General features: G+C 40.6%; 1 protein-coding gene across 6 annotated transcripts in view; it reads right to left on the bottom strand.

The window, feature by feature from the left end:
- The window catches only part of rttn (rotatin), a 55567-nt gene that overhangs the window by 1858 nt on the left and 33348 nt on the right, over positions 1-20361 (bottom strand). The window contains exons 34-53 of one of the 6 annotated variants that reach the window (XM_061758063.1): positions 19742-19842; positions 19570-19657; positions 18325-18526; positions 18119-18209; positions 17732-17882; positions 17476-17613; positions 15999-16201; positions 15808-15913; positions 14946-15043; positions 14138-14215; positions 11442-11568; positions 9382-9575; positions 8739-9012; positions 7969-8072; positions 7620-7689; positions 5594-5713; positions 4274-4453; positions 3817-4194; positions 1026-1128; positions 299-353 (exon numbers count right to left, since the gene is read on the bottom strand). In XM_061758063.1, coding sequence (XP_061614047.1) covers positions 299-353; positions 1026-1128; positions 3817-4194; positions 4274-4453; positions 5594-5713; positions 7620-7689; positions 7969-8072; positions 8739-9012; positions 9382-9575; positions 11442-11568; positions 14138-14215; positions 14946-15043; positions 15808-15913; positions 15999-16201; positions 17476-17613; positions 17732-17882; positions 18119-18209; positions 18325-18526; positions 19570-19657; positions 19742-19842 — 2861 coding nt within the window. Of the gene's footprint in view, positions 1-298; positions 354-1025; positions 1129-3816; positions 4195-4273; positions 4610-5593; positions 6031-7343; positions 7509-7619; positions 7690-7968; positions 8073-8738; positions 9013-9381; positions 9576-11441; positions 11569-14137; positions 14216-14945; positions 15044-15807; positions 15914-15998; positions 16202-17475; positions 17614-17731; positions 17883-18118; positions 18210-18324; positions 18527-19569; positions 19658-19741; positions 19843-20361 lie in introns of those variants that run through there. The other 5 variants (XM_061758062.1, XR_009785860.1, XR_009785861.1 and 2 more) reach the window with 5 other exon arrangements.

The raw sequence follows: 20361 nt of genomic DNA on the forward strand, positions 1-20361 counted from the left end.
TTATGGCTTAATTTTTTCAACTCATTCACTTTTTGAAAATAGGACTTCAAGCAGGGCTGTTTCAGCATTGGGAGACATTTGCACAAAACAAATTGCTAGATTTAAAAAAAAAACAAAAAAAAAACACATTTTTCCAAGTGTCTTTACCATTATTCTTAGAAGTATATGCAAATGACCTTAATAAATTCTTAATTATTTGCCATTTTGAGCACCCACTTACTGTAAGTTAGCAAATACAGTTTGTTAGCCAATAAAGGGCCAGAATGCAAACTTGCAAACAAAATAATTTAGACCTTACCTGTGTGTGAGACGGGTGCAGCTTATCTCTACTCTCTTCTCGTCTGCTCTTCTTCCTGTGGTGTTCATTAAACTCAGATGAGCACATGATACGATACATTGACTAGAAATGCTTCCTGTCATGGGAGTTTCTCTATTCTATGTATTACATTTTAACTTAAGTCACAGGGTATAGACCAGTAGTGGGCAAGCTCTTGTACTCAAGGGCCATATTTGATTTTTAAAACCAGGTCATTGTCATTTCGAGATGAGGTTAAAAATAAATAAATAAATGTATAAATATATATGTAAAATTGTTTCTTTTGATAATAAAAAAATGCACAATTCCCACTTTAATTATGTATATATTTTTAAAAGTAGTTTATTATACATGAACCAATTATCTAATAAAATTCATAAAATTGTTACATATCTGTGAAATTCTCTATTTTAATAAAACAACAATAATTCACTTTAAAAATAATAACTAAATAATTATAATTAACCAATTATTTAATAAAATGTTAAATGTACTATGTAAAAATGTTTAGTTAAGTAATTTTTATTTTCAATTGTTTAACAACATATTTTTTAGATACATTTTATTTCTACTAATAATAATATTATTAATACATTTTAACCACTTTTAGGGGGGGGGGGAATTGCCAAATTATTGCAACAAATAGTACATGACTCTTGAAAATGTAAATACAGGCCATGCTTTGCCCACCGCTGTTATAAAATCTTACCTGCGTGTCAACAAGATGATGAGGAGGAAAGTCAGTAAAATCAGTCCAGCAGTTGCAATCGCCAAGTAAACATACATCATAAACACGGACAGTCTGACGCCACCTGATAATGACATGACAATCAACCTTTGTCCAAAATGGAAAAAAAAATGAATCACAGCAAATATGCTCATCTACAGATTGCGGTAGGTATGGAAATAATACATGCCCTGGCACAAACAATACCACAAGCTATATCGATGGCATCTGAGTTTGAATTTCAATTTAGGACATTTCCTTTTTCTATTTATTTATTTTTTAACCAATTTGTTGGCAAAAAAAGTAAAAATCAGTTAGATATTCAAATGTAACCTCAGATGGCACAGATATACTTCCATAGTATGCGTTGATTAGGGGAGTACATACAACTTCAGTCAGATGCAGTAAAGTTAAAACTAAACTAAAACCAAATGTAAATAAGGAATATTATGTAGAAATGTAGTGAAATAGCAAGAACAGAGGCAGACAGGGTGGAAGTAATTCAGTCACTTTGCTCCCCAAAACGTACACAATATTGTGGACTGACCGCATTAGTCTCTCCTTGAATGCTAATTGCTGTTTTCACTTAACAGTGTTAATATTGCATTTGTTTACAACATGTGGTAATACTGTACAGCGTTAATATTGCACTTGTTTACAACATGCTGTAATAGTATACACTTTAATTCATCTGAAAGACTTAACATGCTTTAGTGCTGCTGTTTTGGTTAGCCACATTGTTAAGAGTTCAAATCTCTGTCTGCGAACAACAGCCTTGAGGAACTGAGATAATTACAGTAACGAACGCTTGTATTATCCTGATAAGCAAAGGGAGGCATCTATTTTTTTATAGTCTTACATGGATCATTATACAACCATCAATAAAACATGTTCACGAGCAGATTGAGCACTGGGGGAAAAAAAAACATGATTTAAAAATATATGTTTTATATGCCTGTGAATATTCTCATTCATCCTCAGGGCATTGACTCGATCGTAATTGGACTGTTCTGTTTGTCTTAGAAGACGTTTCACCTCTTATCCGAGCATGCTTCTTCAGTTCATGCAACAAAGCATGTATGCAGCAGGTCTGTCTGAGAAACTCACAAGGATTTTCAAGCAACACAACATTTCGGTACACTTCAAACCTGGTAACACGCTGAGACAAAGGCTGCCACACCCCAAAGACCGGCCGGATACCACACACGCAGAAAAGCAATCTAGTGTATACGGTCAAGTGCAGCGAGGAATGCAGATACTGTATATACATTGGGGAAACCAAGCAACCACTGAGCAGACGCATGGCACAACACAGATGTGAAAACCCCTCAGGTCAAGACTCAGCTGTCTTCCTGCACCTCCAAGAGAAACAGCACCCTTTTGAGGACAAACATTTGTGTTTTGGACAGGGAAGACAGATGGTTTGAGAGAGGGGTGAGAGAGGCCATATACACAAAGGTGGAAAAACCATCAATTAACAGAGGAGGAGGAGCTTACGACATCACCTATCTCCTACTTACAATTCTGTCCTTTCGTCCATTCCAAAGAAACTTAATAATTCTGCCTCCAACAAACAGCACGCTCTCCTTGACCGTTAGGTAACTCCACAACAAGTTTACAACTGAATGGAGTATCAATGAGGGAGTTTCCACCCAACGACTCTGGTGGACTGACAATGGCCTTTCGGCCAGACAGCTTAACGGCTCTCCCTTGTTTTTGCATTCCAAAATAAACATTCTATATGTGGTGTGGGGCATGCCTCTAAGTTGGAGCATAAATAGTTGAGTCTTCCACACAAACACTGGCTAGTGCATCCCAATTAAGCCTTGTTACATAAACTGATGAAGTCTGCTCGGATGAGAGGCGAAACGTCTTCTAAGACAAGCACAACAGTCCAGTTGCGATCGATTCAATGCCCTAAGAAAGTATATGTTATATATTTAACACAGAGCACTGGTTCAATTGTAAAAGTCGTGTAAAAATAAACTTGTCTCGTAATGCTTATTTCTTGTGTCGCCCTGGTTTGCCATTTAAACAGGCACTCAATGGGAGTGGCTAGCATCTGCCATTTTTTTTTTTTTCAACAGCTTATATGTGCAGTTTTGATTAGACTCCCATGAAATCTGCCTGGGAACAAGGAATTGACCATATGTCCAAACTCGCATATAACAATGACTTGAAACGGCTTTAAGAGTCCTGATGAAGAGCTTGATGTTCAGCTTTTTGTATTTATGTATACATACATTTCAGATTCACTAGCAGATTCAACAGACTATGCTGTTTTGTTTATGTTGTTTTTAACACTGAGCACGGTTTTAATCTGCTTTATCCAGAACGTCACGTGACCAAACCCGGAAACAGGTTAGCAGACTTCCTGTGTATCCTACGATAACTAGCATAGGTAACTAAGGGTTGATGACATGATGCTTTGAAGCTGAACTTGCAAAAATGTTTTCTTTATGGCTGGTGTACATGTATAATATTTATTTAAACAAGTATGATATATGTAAACACAAAAAAAGCCTAAACATGGGATATTGTCATTTTTGGTAGGTCTTGAAGACATCTTGTGTTAAACAAAAGACTATTTCCATTTTATTTCTACAGTTCCTTAGTCCCAGTTTCCTGCCATAGGGCTCCACCACTCACCTGAACCGGAAGAAAGTGCTTCGACGTTTTTTCGAATGCGGAATATGGTTGCGCATAACCACTATTGCCACAACTACGATTTGAGACGGCTTTCAGTCATGTGGTGTGAAGTGCAACTTTTTACCTGACGGGGCCACTGTGACCATGACAGTGTTGGTCTGCAGGCCGACGTCCGTGCTGAAGCTGCAGCGGTATAAGCCACCATCTTCCTGCACAACAGGTGTCAGTTGCAGATTGACATCCAGGCTTTGTTCGCAGATGATCTGACCACGCTCGCTGTAGTCTTCCATCAGCACGCCACCCTCCACCCGCTTGCAGATGCCGATGATGACCCACGGTTGACCGAGCGCCATGTGCTCCAATATGGCTTGGTTGACGGTCGTGTCGTTGCGCTCGTGGTTGCACTCGATGGTGAGGTTGCTGCTGGGTTCTGCTGTCACATGCACGTCTGCCTCCATGACCTCAGCGTTGTCTTCTTTATCGTCTTCTTCTGGAGGCTCATCTGCGTTCACAGAAAACAGCTTATCAAAGGAAAGCCGAATGCTTCATGATGGGAAGTAAAGAATGTGTTCAACTGTTACCTAAGTCCTCCACCTGAATGTTCCTGATCCAGGGGCCTTGGGGGAAAGTCTGAACAGAGCAGTGATAAACCCCAATGTCCTGGTGGGTGACGTTCTTCATGGATATGCTTCCGTCCATAGGCGTGGCTCTCAAGAACTCGATCCGCTCTCGGTAATGGTAAGTGGTGGCTACTCCGTACTCTGGGTGGAAAACAGCTATGGAATTGGTGTCTGGGTCTTTGGTCCATGACACCATAGTGAGGTTTCCGTCCCAGGGGCACAAGCAGTCGAGGACCATCCCCTCCTGTAGGTGGATCGTGACTGTTTCTATCTCCGGGACGGAATCTCCACATGCCCCTTTATTTGGTTAGAACAAAATCATAACTTTAGTAAGGGTAAAAACATGTAGAGTGGAGCTTCCAAAGTCAAACGTGCGTAGATTAAAACCAAACTACAACTCTTTCTGATTGTTCTGAACTGGACCAAGTCCTGAAAGGAACCAAGCCTTGCCTGGAATAGTGAAAATCCGAGAGCAAACGACACACCCCTAAAAGGTTCCGAATAGCCTATAGATGCCACAAGATTGTGTTAAAGCACTACTTAGGTATAAGAGAGGGCTATGGTCTGACTAAATCAAGCTCCTCCCCTCACTTCACCATAGTTCCTTGGCACCAAGATGCCACAACATGGAGCCAAAGCAATACTTTTGTATTAGACAGGGCTTTGGCCTGAGCACAAAAACAGGGACTAGGTGAAAAACAAAAATCAGGAGTAGGTGATTTTGCAAATAGCGATTATGTCGGGGGAAACTTCACAGGAGTTGAGACTGAATCAACAGCGAGCGCCTCTGCTGATTGCAGCCAAGTAGTGTACTCAATTTTACCTCAATTGACACAATTCATCAACAAACTATTCCACACAGTCAACCAAATTCTTAATGATCAACAAATCGATTATTGGACCCAGTTCAAGTTTAAACCTGTCAAACTTATTTTTACAAATAAAACAGTCAAAAATAAGAGTATGGCCATTTTTAGTGTACTTTTTTCCCCACTAGGAGTGAAAAAACATTACACAAGCTTGAGTAATGCAAATGAGTTGCCACATTAACTAAAGTGACAATAGCGGTTGCACACAGCTTTATCTGAGCTGTATGAAAAATAAGTGTGAGAATAATTGACTATTTTTATTCTAACACATTACTTACAATAAAAGAATGAATGATGATGAGATGAAAACCACAATAATTCTATTCAAATAAATTGCACAAATCGAAAACACCAGCGTAATCTATATATACTGTAATAGAAACCACACAAAACAATGTATTTCGCTCCATACCTTTAAGAAAAGGGAGTAATACAAGTGCCATGAAGTACCAGCGCTCCTTTTGTACGACTTCCATCTTGGCCCGGCGGAGGAGAATGAAAGCTGCATTGATGAGACCAGCGGAACGGCACCCTATGTCACAATGAAGCACGCTGGATATCTTACTGCCATTTGAGCAACCAGAAAACATGATTCAACTTCTACAGGTCAACACATCAAATATAGAACAGCAATGGACCCAAAAGGTAGAGGAGCAAAAATGCTACTTACCAAGATGAACGGGCAAAGGTTGGGGAAAATCTAGCTTACTTCCAAGATGCCCTTGAGCAAAACACAGAACTCGTGGTTGCTCCCTCAATTGGATTTTGACAGGTCACCACATAAAATATGATTGTCCATTGGGTTGGTGAACTTGATGTGCATATTGTACATGTGGTCATATGCAATTGCTGCATGTATTAATGCAAAAAAAGAATAGCTTCAGAATCTTTGACACCCAAGGAAAAACGGCAGACTGTCGACCATAGTCTTTTATATTACAGGTATTAGTGGACCAGTTCTGGGGTGTTGCATTTTGTGTATTAGCATAGTGTAAAAAAAAACTTGGTTGTTGGTTTCTTTTAACAGCAACGGCCCCAAAATGTTATTTATCTCCAGCTTCGGAGGACCCTGACTTATATAAACAACCTTATCCCAAGTTTTAGCAGTGATTTTGGAAATTTTGTACAGCACAAAAAAACATTAAAATTTTACAAGAATAAAGTAGTATTTCTTTCAGAGAAACAATAATAATATTTGAAATTTTGTTGTAATTTGTAATCCTAAAATGATTGATTTTATAAACCCGACTGGGTTTTCCGATCTCACCTGCATAATGGTTATTTATTACAGTATATTGATTTTGTTGTAGTGTGCGAATAAATAAAAATTTAAAACGAAATAAATATACTGTATGTATATTTCAAAGTGACGATGATGAATGTCAAGGAGCCTATCGAGTTACTTTTGTGTAATTTTCTTTGTTTTCTTTTTTTCTGTAATTTTGAAACCAGTCAATTTTGGGGGATATCAAAAGCATTACCAGTAAGAGCAGTTCAACGTGATTGTGCAAATGTTTGCTCGTGTGTTTTTAACAAATATCGAACAATAGTACCGTATATTGTTATACATGGCAGATTTCTTTGAAGAGACTGTCGCATTTAAGGCTGTGTAGAATTTGGACATTAACTTGTTAAAATGAACTTTATTCTTCCAATTCCATCCATCCACATCCATCCATTTTCTGAGCCGCTTATCCTCACAAGGATCGCGGGAGCGCTGGAGCCTATCCCAGCTATCCATCGGGCAGGAGGCGGGGTACACCCTGAACTGGTTGCCAGCCAATCGCAGGGCACACATAAACAAACAACCATTCACACTCACATTCACACCTACGGGCAATTTAGAGTTTTCAATTAATTGTAATTGTCCTGCTTTTTATTTTCAGTATGACAATTATACTCCTCTATACAGTACTTCTATATATGCCCACTCCCAAAAAAAAAACACCCCTAGCAAAATGGGATTTCGCTGTTTGGATCAATTGTCTGAATCCTGACTACTCTCGAGGTGCCTTGAGCAAAGCATCGATAAACGCCCACCCCGCCCTAGTTCCATTATTTTTTTATATTAAACATTCATTAATTTCCCCCTGAATAATTAAAATCTGAACTATGAATGAAAAAAATGCAATAAATCCTTGATTACAGTGTCTACAAAGTAGTAGTTTAAAATGTTGCCCATTGGCACTTTAATAAGAAAATATTTGCTTTGTATGATACTTGATAAATCATTACACAAAATGGCAATCATGTGTTAAGCAGCTGGGAGAGGCTTTCAAGGCACTTCAACAAGTAGGCGCATAAAGGATTCTGTTTGTTCTCAGCATCTGTGGTGTACAAATGGGGGGAAAAAAGGTAAAACAAAAAAGGCTTCAAATGATTCATGAAAATATTGTACTGTAGTTAAGTCACTGGTATGAATCAAAGTGAACATGTACCCTTCCTAGACTTGCAGTAGGCTTCCTCAATCCTCAATCGAACTGAAGGACATTTCAGAGAAATCTTGGCCTTGGAGGGAAAACAAGAAAAATTAGGACATTTTGTAAGTCTTAAGTCTAAGACCAGCATAGTTTTTATAATGAGGACTTAATAATGCAAAGATAAAAGATGCTGGTCAGCTGCATTGTAAAGCTTTGCCAAGGATTTATTTGGCTTACAGGGAGAGAGGTAGATGCAGCTCCTTGCTCTTATTTACGCTTGAAGATAAAGTCCAAAGTCATCCGGTGTGAATGCGTGCGAGTGTGTGCGCGTGCGTGCGTGTGTGTGTGTGTGTGTGCATGTGTGTACCCGTTGGTTATTATGGAGCAATGCCCAAAGTGCAGATGCTCCTATGCAGCACATCTCCATCTCCTTACTTTCCAGACAGCAGAACAGCACTGTCAGAGCTTTGTCTGGAGGAAAGAAAGGAGAAAAGTCGAGACTGTCAAGAATAATACTAGGTAAACTAACATTAGCATGTGTGTTTATATTTTTGCGTTCCCGCCGCACATTCTCAAATGTTACGATGAGGAATCCCTATTTAATATGGAAGTATTGCATTGGCCATGCCATTTTGAGGCATCTTGGTGCCAAGTAAGGGGAGGAGCTTCATTTAGTCAGGCAACTGCCCTGTGTAATGGAAAAGTAAGGCTTTGCCGGCATCATTAGACAATTCTAAACCTTATGGTGGGGTGGGGGCAATACTCGCAGATTTTATCCCCGGAAATAATGGGGGAACACCGTATACTGAAATAATGATGATGCCGTGTCAATTTGCTTATTCCACGTAAAATCGTATGAAAAGCGACAGGTTAATTGTACATTCTGTCATCTAGTGGAAGAGCATTTCATTGTCCTATCTCCTATACGTCACTGGCATATATCGATGAACAAATATAGATTATTTGTAGGAAATAAATAATTTTCTGAATCAGTACCCTAAGCAACCAAACAAGCGGTTGCTACTCATGCAACTATCCATCCATCCATCCATTTTCTGAGCCGCTTCTCCTCACTAGGGTCGCGGCTCATGCAACTAATTAGTCTAACTTTGAATCCCTTTGCTCCCCCTTCCATACCGTTGGCAATGACGTGTGGCTTGTTGGCAGGACAAAAGCAAAGGTTGTGAAGGGTGAGCAGAGCGGGACGTCGATGCGGCGCCAGATCGACCAGCACTTCCAGCGCTCCAGTCACCCTGAGAATACTCTGCTGGCCGTCGACTGAAAACGACAGATTGACCAGCAGCCTGAGCCACAGACCCATCAGGCTGCCCGAGCCACTGCCGACACCTGCACCCCTGGCACCACCCATCTTGGGCACAGGGACTGACGTGAAGGCTTGCAGGAAGTTGTTCTGGGAGAAAAAGAACAATTGGAAGCAGTGCGAGATCATTGTGAATGCATAAAATCCTCAATCTTCGTCTTTGTTGTGTCCGTAAATGTAAATGTAGTACATTACAACCTGCCTCTCATAAGCACACAGTGTTTTTTTTCCCTTGTCGTGTAATGGGTCTCTTACATTTTACAAATTGTGTTTTATGTACTTCGTTCAGTTTTTCCCATTCAATCCCCATTGACCAATCAACAGACAGGAGAGTGTCAAGCTCCACCCTACCACTGCCATACGGGTGCCATTGGTACCCCAATGTAAAGGTGTGGAAAATTGGTGTCGCTTAAATCAGCATGAGTACCCAACTTCTGACTACGGTAGCACAAACCTTACCTTCTGCAAGATGCACCTGCAGTCACGGGACATAACCAAGTTGGCCAGCAGGGAGAAGGAAAGTTTCTGGATGGGGCTGTTGTCAGGGGCGATGCCTGAAACCAACCTCAAGATGGACTGCATGAGTGAGCCACTTGGGGTGCCTTTTGGTCCTGGTGCGACACCCGCCCCTCCGCCACATATAGAACTGCATGCTGGGACATTAGAAAAAAATGAGCCACCTTAATAAGAAAAAATGAACAATTCATATAATGCATAATGCATATTTTTTAATATTATTTTTAAAGAGACGGGATAACCTCTCTTAATGTTCTAAATATTTCCATATCAGTGCTGTACTGAGCAGAACTAACAACAACTAACGACTAACAAGTCTGTTGCACTGTGGTTCAACTTCCCATAGCTGGTGTCATGTTTTATTAATTTATTTATTATTTGCAGACAGTCCCTACCCCCTGCAACTAGCAAGGAAACACTATTATACCCAATCTTGACTCAAACCAAAATTGTTAGCAGTCCTGCTAACAAAGAAATACAAATAAAGTGAAGAACTGAGTTGAGAAGCATTATTCTCTTCCTCACTTTGGGTAGCAGCTGGTTTTTGCTATTTATTTTTAATGCTATGCAGCAGCACCAGAGTTACTGGATAATATTTAAAAAAAAAAAAAAAAAAAAACGCCAGGCTCCACCACGGCTGTCTGCCCACCACACCAAAACATTTTGCACGGGTGCACCCTGTCTGAACGTGTCATAAATAAAGAAAAAGAGGGGAATTACTGCACAGACACAAAATATTTACTCAATCTTTGTGGAAGGTCAAAGACCCTGAGTAAAGCTCATTAATATCATAACGCCAGTGAGTTTTTAGGCAATTATGTAGGTCATGCATGTTAATTCATTGTTGTTCTTAGAGTGTTGTTGACAACCACCTGGTGCCTTCGGCTATGACTTAAATTAATTCCAAAAGAGGGCTATTTGGTGGGGGGGGGGGGGGGGGGGGCGTAAAATACTTTTCCTTTTGATGTAACATTTTTTCTTTGCAGACTTGTTAAGTGATGCTTCTCATTGGACAACCAGGTGGCTTGTTGGTGATGTTAATTCCGGTACAGTAACATATGTATGCTAATGTTAGCCTCAGGCTGTCTCAACACCAGTCAAGGAAGATCTTTATTATTGATCTACATACCGCAGTTAGAGGAATCATTTGAAATTTTGCAACATGAATGATTTTTTTTATCCAACATTCGGCATGGATTGTCATCGTTATAATTTTGACATTTTTCTGCCTCAAAACAATGTGTGTCAAAGCATGCACAGATTCAAACAAACTGACTGTAAACAAGGACTTAGATGAAAGGAAGAGAGATGAAACATTCACTTTTGTCTCTGGAGACAAAATGGTAGCCGGAGGGCGGATGGTGTAACATTAAGTCTAACTGCACGCAGCCTCAACACAACCTGCTGTTCAGTTAACCTTCAGGGAAATACTACTGGCTGCCTTCACTGCTTTTTGATGGCTCAGAGCTCTGTGCTTATATGGGGGGTCTATAGCGCCGGCCCCCGCTGAGGAAGCAGTGCCAATCATATAGAAATAGAGACACGACACACCGGCAGAAAAGAGGTTTACGAGTCTTGCAAATAAAACTTCAGATTTCCATCGCACAAGTGCAGCCCTGGCGCGTGCACATCAAAGGGACCACAAGCTATTTATCAAAGTAACATTTCCCAGTTTCCTCACCGTGAATCTCGCCTTTTCTTCTACTCAAAAACTAATTTTTCTTACAAGCCTCTCGGCATTCAGACTTCCAATTAAACTGGAATACTAATTACTGAGGCAGAGTAGAAGCTCCCAAAAAAATCATTTCCCACTGGTGTGAAATCTGCTGTCGCACACACAGATAGACGCCCTTTCCTCGTCACACTGTGGCCATTGTGGAGTGCTGGTCTTTGCACTGGGACACACAATGCTCAGTGGTGACTGCAGTGGACAATGAGCGCATTGGACAAACATGAGGCGAGGCACAGAAGACATGCAGAACACAACTGAGACACATAGAAACCTGCAGGGCAGTCGGCCGTGTAGACACAGAGGAGCTCCAGTACCGCCTCCATGAGGGGGTCATCGATTAGGAGCCAAGGCCAAAGTGCATGCAGCACCACTGTGAGGCATGCATTTTTGGCCAACATCTACACAAACGGAAAACACAAGAATAAACACTGAATAAACGCAGAATAAGAATCAGAAGAAATCTTATTGACATATCCAATATTAATGAGAAATCTGGAAATCCTAATTGTCAGGCCTAAAAGAAACTAGACTAGCTTGAAAAGGGCATCCTGGGCATTTCAAACCCAAATGATTTTGAAAACCCAACAAGAGGACATCAAAGATTATGAAAAATACATATTTTTAAATTGATAGCATGGGATCTTTAATACGTGGATGAAAATCCTTTGCAGTTACTGAGTACTTGGAGTTTGGAGCCAATGGACCTACAAATTTCCTCCCTAGAGATTGTTTTCTAGGAGTTCACTTGCTTTATTTTTTTGGACTGATGTATCAGAAAAGCCATTTTCCATTCCAGCTAGATGAGCAAGGAGCATATTGGCAGGCTTGGATGAGGTTGATATGGAAAACTTGACCACTTTGACCTCAAGCTCACATCTTGAATTTGTGGAAACCATTAAAGCTGTAAAACCGGGACTATTTTTCACTCCTTCCTGATCTCGGGGGGTGGGGGGACCCACTGGGGTGACCACCTGGGGAGTAATGGTGACTCGCCCATGTTCCGTGGGTGCTGGGGCGGTACCGGCTGGCACCCGCCTGGGTCCCCCGCTCTGGCTACTGGTGGGGGCGGCGGGGCCCCACTGTCGCTCCTCGGGCCTGCTTCCTCCTCTTCTCTACGTTGCTTGCGTCCCGCCGCAGTCGCCTAGTTCCTCTTCCCCTGGGGTAACCTGTCGGATTGAGTTTCAGTACGTCTGTGCTGTTTCCCGGTCCGTGCGCCCTGCCCCTCCGCCCTGCCTACCCCCTCGATTTTACATGCATCACACACACTCCCCATGTTTTAATGCACCTCATACACCTATCTCTGGGGGGTGGCGGGTCTTGGGGGAGGAGGGGGTCGGGGGGGTTGACTGTTAGGCAGTAGTGCATGGCAGCCCTGCCCCCACCCCCTCGGCTCACTGACCTCTCCATCGTTCTGCTGGGGGACGTCAATGCTCACGTGGGCAAGTGAGACCTGGAAGGGCATGATTGGGAGGAACGCCAGCCCCCCCCCCGATCAGAACCCGAGCGGTGTTCTGTTATTGGACTTCTGTGCTCATGGCGGATTGTCCATAACGAACACCATGGATTGCCTCGGGGGGTGGCATTGGGTCCCTGCGGTCACCTAGCGGTGGCCGGTTGTCGGGGCGCCTCGGTGAGGCTTGCATGTATCCGCAGGCACACACCCCTTACTGCAACAAATGACTCATGAATATGCAAATTGCTTGTGTATCCCCTCACTTATACTCTCGTTCTGTACACTTTTGTAATTTACATAATTAATGCCACCACACTTCAGTTGTACAGCCGGGTTCACGACCCTGGTCCTGCATGCTTCTTCTCCTGTCCTTGTCCTGTTCCATCTTGTCCTGTCCTTCCCTCACAGGGTGGATACAGGTACCCCATGCAACACTCATATTTAACGTTTCATTGTTGCAGATAATTTAATGATTTACTTCTTTCATCCTGTTTACAATTAGTACTTTGTCTTTCGTCTTTGTTTCTTTCTCCCTTCTAGAAACTTTGTTCTGTTCGACTGATCAAGTCTGATTCTCAATAAACCTCAATTATAATACCACAGCCGAAGCTTAAAAACTCCACTGTGACACAGTCAAACTGTTTCGCCATAAAAGGGATACAGATTTTCAGCCGAACAGGACATGGAAAAAAAAAAAAAAAAAAAAAAGCTGTAAAAGCGATATGAAACCATTATGCTCTCTTTTTGTAAGTGTAATGGCCAGGTGTCCTAATACTTTTGTCCACAGAGTGAACAGTAGATGGCTTATACCAGATGTTCTCAAATACAGGCACCCACCTCGCGCACCGCCAGCTTTACATAGGCAAAGAAAGGGCTGGTCAACTGCGCAATGCCCTGTACAAAGTGAAGTGTGGCTTACAGCAATACTACTACTTCCTCTGAGAACGTCTGATCTCGGACAGGGCCGTAGCAGTTCGGGAGCAACAAACAGTCTATTGAGAACCCCTGGCATATATTGTAGTTCAACAAATAGCAACACAATAGCAATTTTAGTGAGCAGTCACAGAATTTTTGATTTTCCATTTTTTTTGGGGGTGATTTCTTGTTTGATTGTTCGTTTCTTTAGAAATAATTACTTAAGAACCATTTTTTAAAAGGTCCTTGAATGAACCATTTAACTTTCTTGATAATGACTCTCCAAAGGATCCATTTATGAAACGGTTCTTGAAAGATCTGTTTTTTTTTTTTTTGGGTGAATCTTTGATGCACACCTTTACATATGGCATCACTCCAAAGAGCCGTTTTTGGTTCCACATATAAGCTTTTTTTTTTCTCTGAGTGTGAAGTCAGCTAAAGCACACGCTTTATGAGCTGTTAACTTGTAGAGACGTGAGTGGAGCCGTACACATTTTGGGGGAGTGAGCCTCATTTATAAGCACAGTCTTGGGTATGCAGAGAAACCATTTGAAACCAATTAGCAGCGGGGAATTAAAAGACAAGATGCAGAGGCTCACTTTGCATTCCCGGTTGTGGTAGAAAGCACTCCGCAGGATTTCCACCATCAGCTTAACCTCCTTGAAGTAGCCATCTTCCTGATGATGTGGAAAAACACAAATTAAGCACTTGCATGGGTGCACCCCATATTTGCTAACTAAATGGACAGTCACACCTCACTAAAGCAGTAGAACCATGCAATTATTCCCAGCAACAAAGACAAAAAAATTATCATAATCAAAGCTATAGTTACGTACAACATAAAAATAATCTATTACACTTGTGCATCAATATTACGTACAGTGGACCACCACGGCATATTCGTGGTTCCGCATTCGCAGTAACACCTATTTGATGATTATTTTGTGGAACTTCTTCGCATTTTTTTTCATATTTTTGATGGCAATTGTAAAGGATTCACAGATTTGCGATATTCACGGTCAGGCTCCTTCTCTATTCCCTACTAATAGTTGGGGTCGACATTAATAATATATTTTTCTTGGTTTAGATTTAAAAAAAAAAATAATTACATTTTAGAGGTCGTGGGGTAAAATAGTGGCTCCAGACAAAATGGCTTTCACTATAAAAGGATTAAAGGGGCCCTTAAGCAGCTGTGAGGCAACTGTTTTAATAAGAGGTAGTAGCTAACATTAATGGGACTATAAGGTATTTTGTAAATTGGAGAAAATTCCCACTTTCCTACTATTTTTAATAACTTCAAATGTTCTGTAGGCATATAAATTGAACCTGAGAGAATCTGGAAACAGCAACACTCTTTAGGGAGCATTAACTATCACAATGGTCATATAATTTTTTTTTCCCCCTCACCTTTTTGCGGTGGGAAGGCTTGCCGCTTTGGACTGACTCCAGACTGAGCTGAGAGTGAGTCTGCTTCATCTGCTCCACACAGCAGTCAATTAAGCCAGCTGTAGCAAGCACAAGCACACGCAAAAATCCACACCCACGTACGCATGCATGCCCACAAAAGGACAAACATTACATCAATAAAGAATACAGAGGAATTTCACATATCACTGATAAAATAGGAGGTTTTTGTAAAACTGTGAAAAATACACAATACTAAACAAATAAATCATTTGGGAACTTTTTTCAAACATTAACGTGACCTATTACGTGAAGATTTCAAATTGAAAAACAAAATGGAATCTTTTAAGGTTGTACAAATATGCTGATATTTGGTACGGTTTACAGTTACTTCCTTTACAGAGGTTTGCTTATATTATTTTGGTTATGTGCAGTGTAGACTTTTAGACTTGTAGACAATTATGGCCAAAAAGTTCAACTTTGTCTAGTTTTACTTCATGTGTTTTAATAAATTTAGCCGGGCTTTGATTTTTTTCTTTTTTAAAAAAAAAAAAAAAAAAAAAGGCTTTCGTCTTGCAACCCTCACCGATATCCAAGACATATAGTACATAAAAGAGAAAGAAAAATATGTGAGATTGTTGTTAATTTTATGAAATTAATGTTGCTGTAGGTCTCTTCGCAGCCTCTCTTCGCAGGCTCTCTGACCAGTTCTCTTCTTGTATTTTCATTGCATTGTTCACATATGGGGGGGTGTAAAATTACTCTTCTTTGTCTATTTTTTAAATTACAAAAATGTGAATATAGCATAGCTGTGTACACTTTTTGTACCCACTATATAGGATTGCGAAACAAAATGGCATGTTACCTGTAGCAGCATGGTCCTGTGCTGCAGTGCTGCTGGCAAGGAGAGCCATCAGAGCTCTGGCTGTCAACATTTTAAGTGGATCCTGAAGAGTCCTCCTTTCAAAACTCTAGAATAAAAAAAACAACAAAAATGTGTGTGTATTTCTTTTAACCTTGACCACAGTTATGTACTTTGTACATCTTGCTCCTCACTTGCAGCAAAAGATCACAAAGCTGGCTGGCTGACGGACCGCTCAGCACATCAGCTAAAGTGGCACCGTGGTCCGAGTTTAAAGTCGTGACCGCTCCTTGTCGCCTTTTTGTCTCTTCTGCAAAAATGGTAGAAAGGAACTGCAAAGCTACTTTCTGCAGATGAGGGTCCACGAACTTCTCAAGCACACACAATGAAAGCGTTTCTGCACACAAGAGAACAAGGAGGGACAAAGCCATAAGCACTGAATGAGTAAAAAGTAGACAAATGATAAATCCAGTGGTGAAATATCTTCATCCAATATTTATTCATTAGGTGGTATTGCATGCTGATAGATCATTTCATTCACATCAAACTGCAATAAACAAACCCTGCCATGAATGCACAAAAAAGGCTCAATGTTCATCTCTTACTGCATTCATTAAAAGTCCCTTCTGTGCCATCTATCAGCGGGAGCTATGAGAAGCTGAGGTGGTTTAAGGACGCGAATAGTAGGGGAAGACAAAAGGCACACTTGTGATGCAAACGTGGGGGAAAATATTGTACTGGGATCTGTGAAAGGAATGTGTGTCGACACCAAGCATATTGTTAGCAGCTCCAACTGCATTCCTGCTACAAGATTTGTCCAAAAGGACACAAAATGTCTTCCAAGCAGTACTTTATTCTAATTTTGATCTTTTTATTATTTTATCATTTGCCCCGCCCCTCCCATATACTGTATATTGTTATCAAATTGAATGATAACTTGTTTTTAAACTGTTATAAAACAATGTTTGTAACATATTCAAATGGTGTGGGACCACCTCCTGTAGCTGTTGCAAGTCATCCTCAATACATAACCCTAAAAATAGCTATTCATGTCGTTGTACTGTTCTGTTTGTGTTGCATATATATATATATATATATATATATATATATATATACATACATACATACATACATACATATATATATATATATATATATATACATATACATACACACACACCCAACATTTGGGCTCAGCTAATTTAGTGTGTTTATTTTCTTTTAATCCGAAATGCAAGGACCTATTTGTTATTCCATGCATTCATTTTACATCGCGCTTGTCCTCATTAGGGTCACGGCTGAGCTGCAGCCTATTCCAGCTGACTTTGGTCGAGAGCTATGGAATACCCTGGACTGGTTGTCAGCCAAACGCAGGGCACATTCGCACTCGCATAACACCCATGGACAATTTACAGTCTTCAATGAAACTAAGAACCTGGAGAGAACCAAAGCAAGCATGGGGAGAACATGCAAACTCCACACACAAGGCTTGGAGCAGAAATTCGAACCCCAAACCTCAGAACGGTGAGGCTAACCACCTGGAAACCTATCACTTTTTGACATTGACAGTCCCCTTCAAGTGGGAGGTAATGGCTTATGATTACTGCTATTACAGCATTCCTCATTCAAATCAACTACATTTAACACAAGCATATAAATATATAACAGTACCTGTGAACATTCGCCAGCGTCTCCCCAGTGCAGCAGAAACAGATGGGTACACTATAAAACTGTCCCTCTTCACCAGAGTAGCCATGAGCGTAAACACGTCTGACCAGCACGCAAGGACGGTGTCCCGCGTACTTTCATCTGGAGTTGAAATGTGACATTATGGCTAATAATAACAGATGAATACTTAATACAAGCTAGAGTGATAAAAAGTCAGCATAAATAGCAATACAGTTTATAATCATTATAAGGACCACACCTAATCCGACAGTGTTGAGCGTGAGCGCCGCCACCAGGGTGGACAACAACTGTTTCAGGAAGTCCAACTGTCTAATCAGCTCTTGGCTCAGCGAGACACATGACTGCAGGAGCTTGGAAAAGCCGGACAGGAAGTGAAGAAGCATGATGAGCTGAGTGAACAAGAAGAAAAAGACAAATAAATCCCCAAATCTAATCCAATCCTGTCCTCGGAAAACCCGCTGTCACACTGTTTTATGAAAAGCCGTTTCTGAATTTATTCGATAACCAGCAAAAGAGCTTACCAGTACATGGTCCTTAAGATTGATATAAAAAATATCAAATAAATGCTCAAAAGGTTTTTTTTGTCTGTTTACTCTTTGAGCTAAAAACTTCTCTTGACTGTCACCTGACTCTTGATGTCTTCTCCCTCTCCAGGAAGGATGTTTGGTGCCTTCAGTTCACTGAGGCATTTCTCAATTGGCCCAATAGCCACCAAGCTAAGGGAACAAAAAAAATAAATAAATAAAATGTGTTTAATGCACCAGAAGATCTTTATTTTATTAATAATTTAGCAGACCGTTACTGCAGTGAATTTAGCATGTGGCCTCTTACCCCGCCAACACTTGTAAGAGCTGATTCTGTTGCATGGCCGTGAGGGTAAAATCTGGCAAGACGGCCAGCAAGTTCATCAGCAGGCCACAGTGGGCCACAAAAAGGTCAGGAGTAACCATGACAACAGGCTGTGTGGACAAGAGCCGGCCTGGTTGGAGGTCTTGCGAAGCAACAGAGTCGCTGGTGTCGATGTCGCTTTGGCCTAAGAGAGATGTCGTACAGTATATCCACTAAAAACTTATAATACCTTTGTGTTTTATGTGTAGTTTATACTGGAATACATTGTTCATACCTGAAGAACTGCACCATACTCTACGATTGTGACGACAAAAAAAAATAAAAAAATTCCCTAATAGAAATTATTGGTTATTATTTGTTTTATGATAACCTGTTTGGACTTCAGTACTGATTATCCTGTCGGAATTTAGGTGACAGCAAAGCTGTGTCCAGTGTTTTTCCCCCCCCTTCTCAGTATGAGCACTATGCATTTGAGAAAAGAGAAAACCCCTGTTGAAAACGCTTTTGTGATATGATCAAATGAGACCAATGTTCAATATATCATTTCAAACTTTTCGCACCATTAATGTGTACCTATAACCTGTACAACTCAATTGAAAAAAAACAATCATTTCGAGAGGGAAAGTAAAAATAACATACGGCAATAATGTGGTTGCACAACTGTACACCTCTCTTTTATAATGTGGCTATGTTCAGATTTAACCAACAAGATTTAAACTCATGTTAAATGAGAGTCAGCACACCCATGCCACCATTTAAAATGCCTCTGATGAACCCCAAATAAATTTCAGATGTTCTAGTAGGCGTTTCCCAACATTTTTTTTTGTTTCTAGCAGAAGCGTTAAGGTTTTGTGGCAACACTGGACTGTTCAGAATTCCTCCCACCTTGTCTACGGCCCCAGGTCCAGCTGAAAAGAAACAGCCCAAAGAATGATGCTTCCACCACCATGCTTCACTGTAAGTACGGTGTTCTTTTGCTGATGAGCAGTGTTGTGTTTGTGCCACATACCTTTTGAATATCTGACTTTCCTTCTCGAAAAGATCAGAAAAAAGTCAATTTGATTGTACAAGTTACAGGTGACATACTCAGTATTGCTTTTACGATTTTTATCTGTACTTTTACTTACGCACGTCGGGTGACCACTTTGTAGTGTGACCACTAAATATTACAAATTCATACACTTTATCACATTTTTAGGAATTTTAAGAGTGCACAATATATGGTACCTTGTGCTGTTAGCCTGTTAACAGGAGCATCTGCTGTGAAGCTCATGGGGGACACAGCCCTGGACGTCTCAGAACCTGAACGTCTTACCTGCAATAAACGACATGGATTTGAATCAAAATGTGAATTTGTGTGACAGTGTGGCACACGTTGACTGGAAAAGAGCAATCTAACCGTGGTGCTCGACGTGGACAAGGAGCTGGGAGGTCTGCTGGAATCTGCAGCTGGTGCTGCTGCTGTAGCACTTCTCCAAAACTGCAGAGAATTATCTGAAACTGAAGAGTGCACATTGGTCAAGATTCATATACCGTACCCCTTTGCAATGTCAAATTCTAGCTTTTTTCATGCTCTTGCAATCACATTTTAAGCATTTGCAGCACCTTAATGCTTTTAAAAATTATATACAGTATTTAAACAAAGTACTAAGTAATGTGTATGTTTCATTGTGGCATAATTGACAAGTCTTAATTACAGTGAATATTTGTACGAAAACCATTATGAAGCCATGCAGATAAATCAAATGAAAAATGGTAAGTAAAATGGTAACTAAGCCTGCGTTCCAGTGTTGCGTGATGACGCAATCTGGAGTCGGTATATAAAGCAGTTTATTGCGCACGTTTGTGACCTCAAAACCACAAATTTCCTGTATTCAGTTGCATAGAGAAGCTATTTGTTGTGAAATATACACTACTTACAAAAGGTTAGAAATATTGAGTCAGCGTGTCCCAATCTGATACTGATATCGGAAATTGGTCCGATATCAGCAAACAAAAAACAAGTATCAAATTATATCA

Source organism: Phyllopteryx taeniolatus, chromosome 20 (genome assembly GCF_024500385.1).
Source record: "Phyllopteryx taeniolatus isolate TA_2022b chromosome 20, UOR_Ptae_1.2, whole genome shotgun sequence".
Classification (NCBI taxonomy): Eukaryota; Metazoa; Chordata; class Actinopteri; order Syngnathiformes; family Syngnathidae; genus Phyllopteryx; species Phyllopteryx taeniolatus.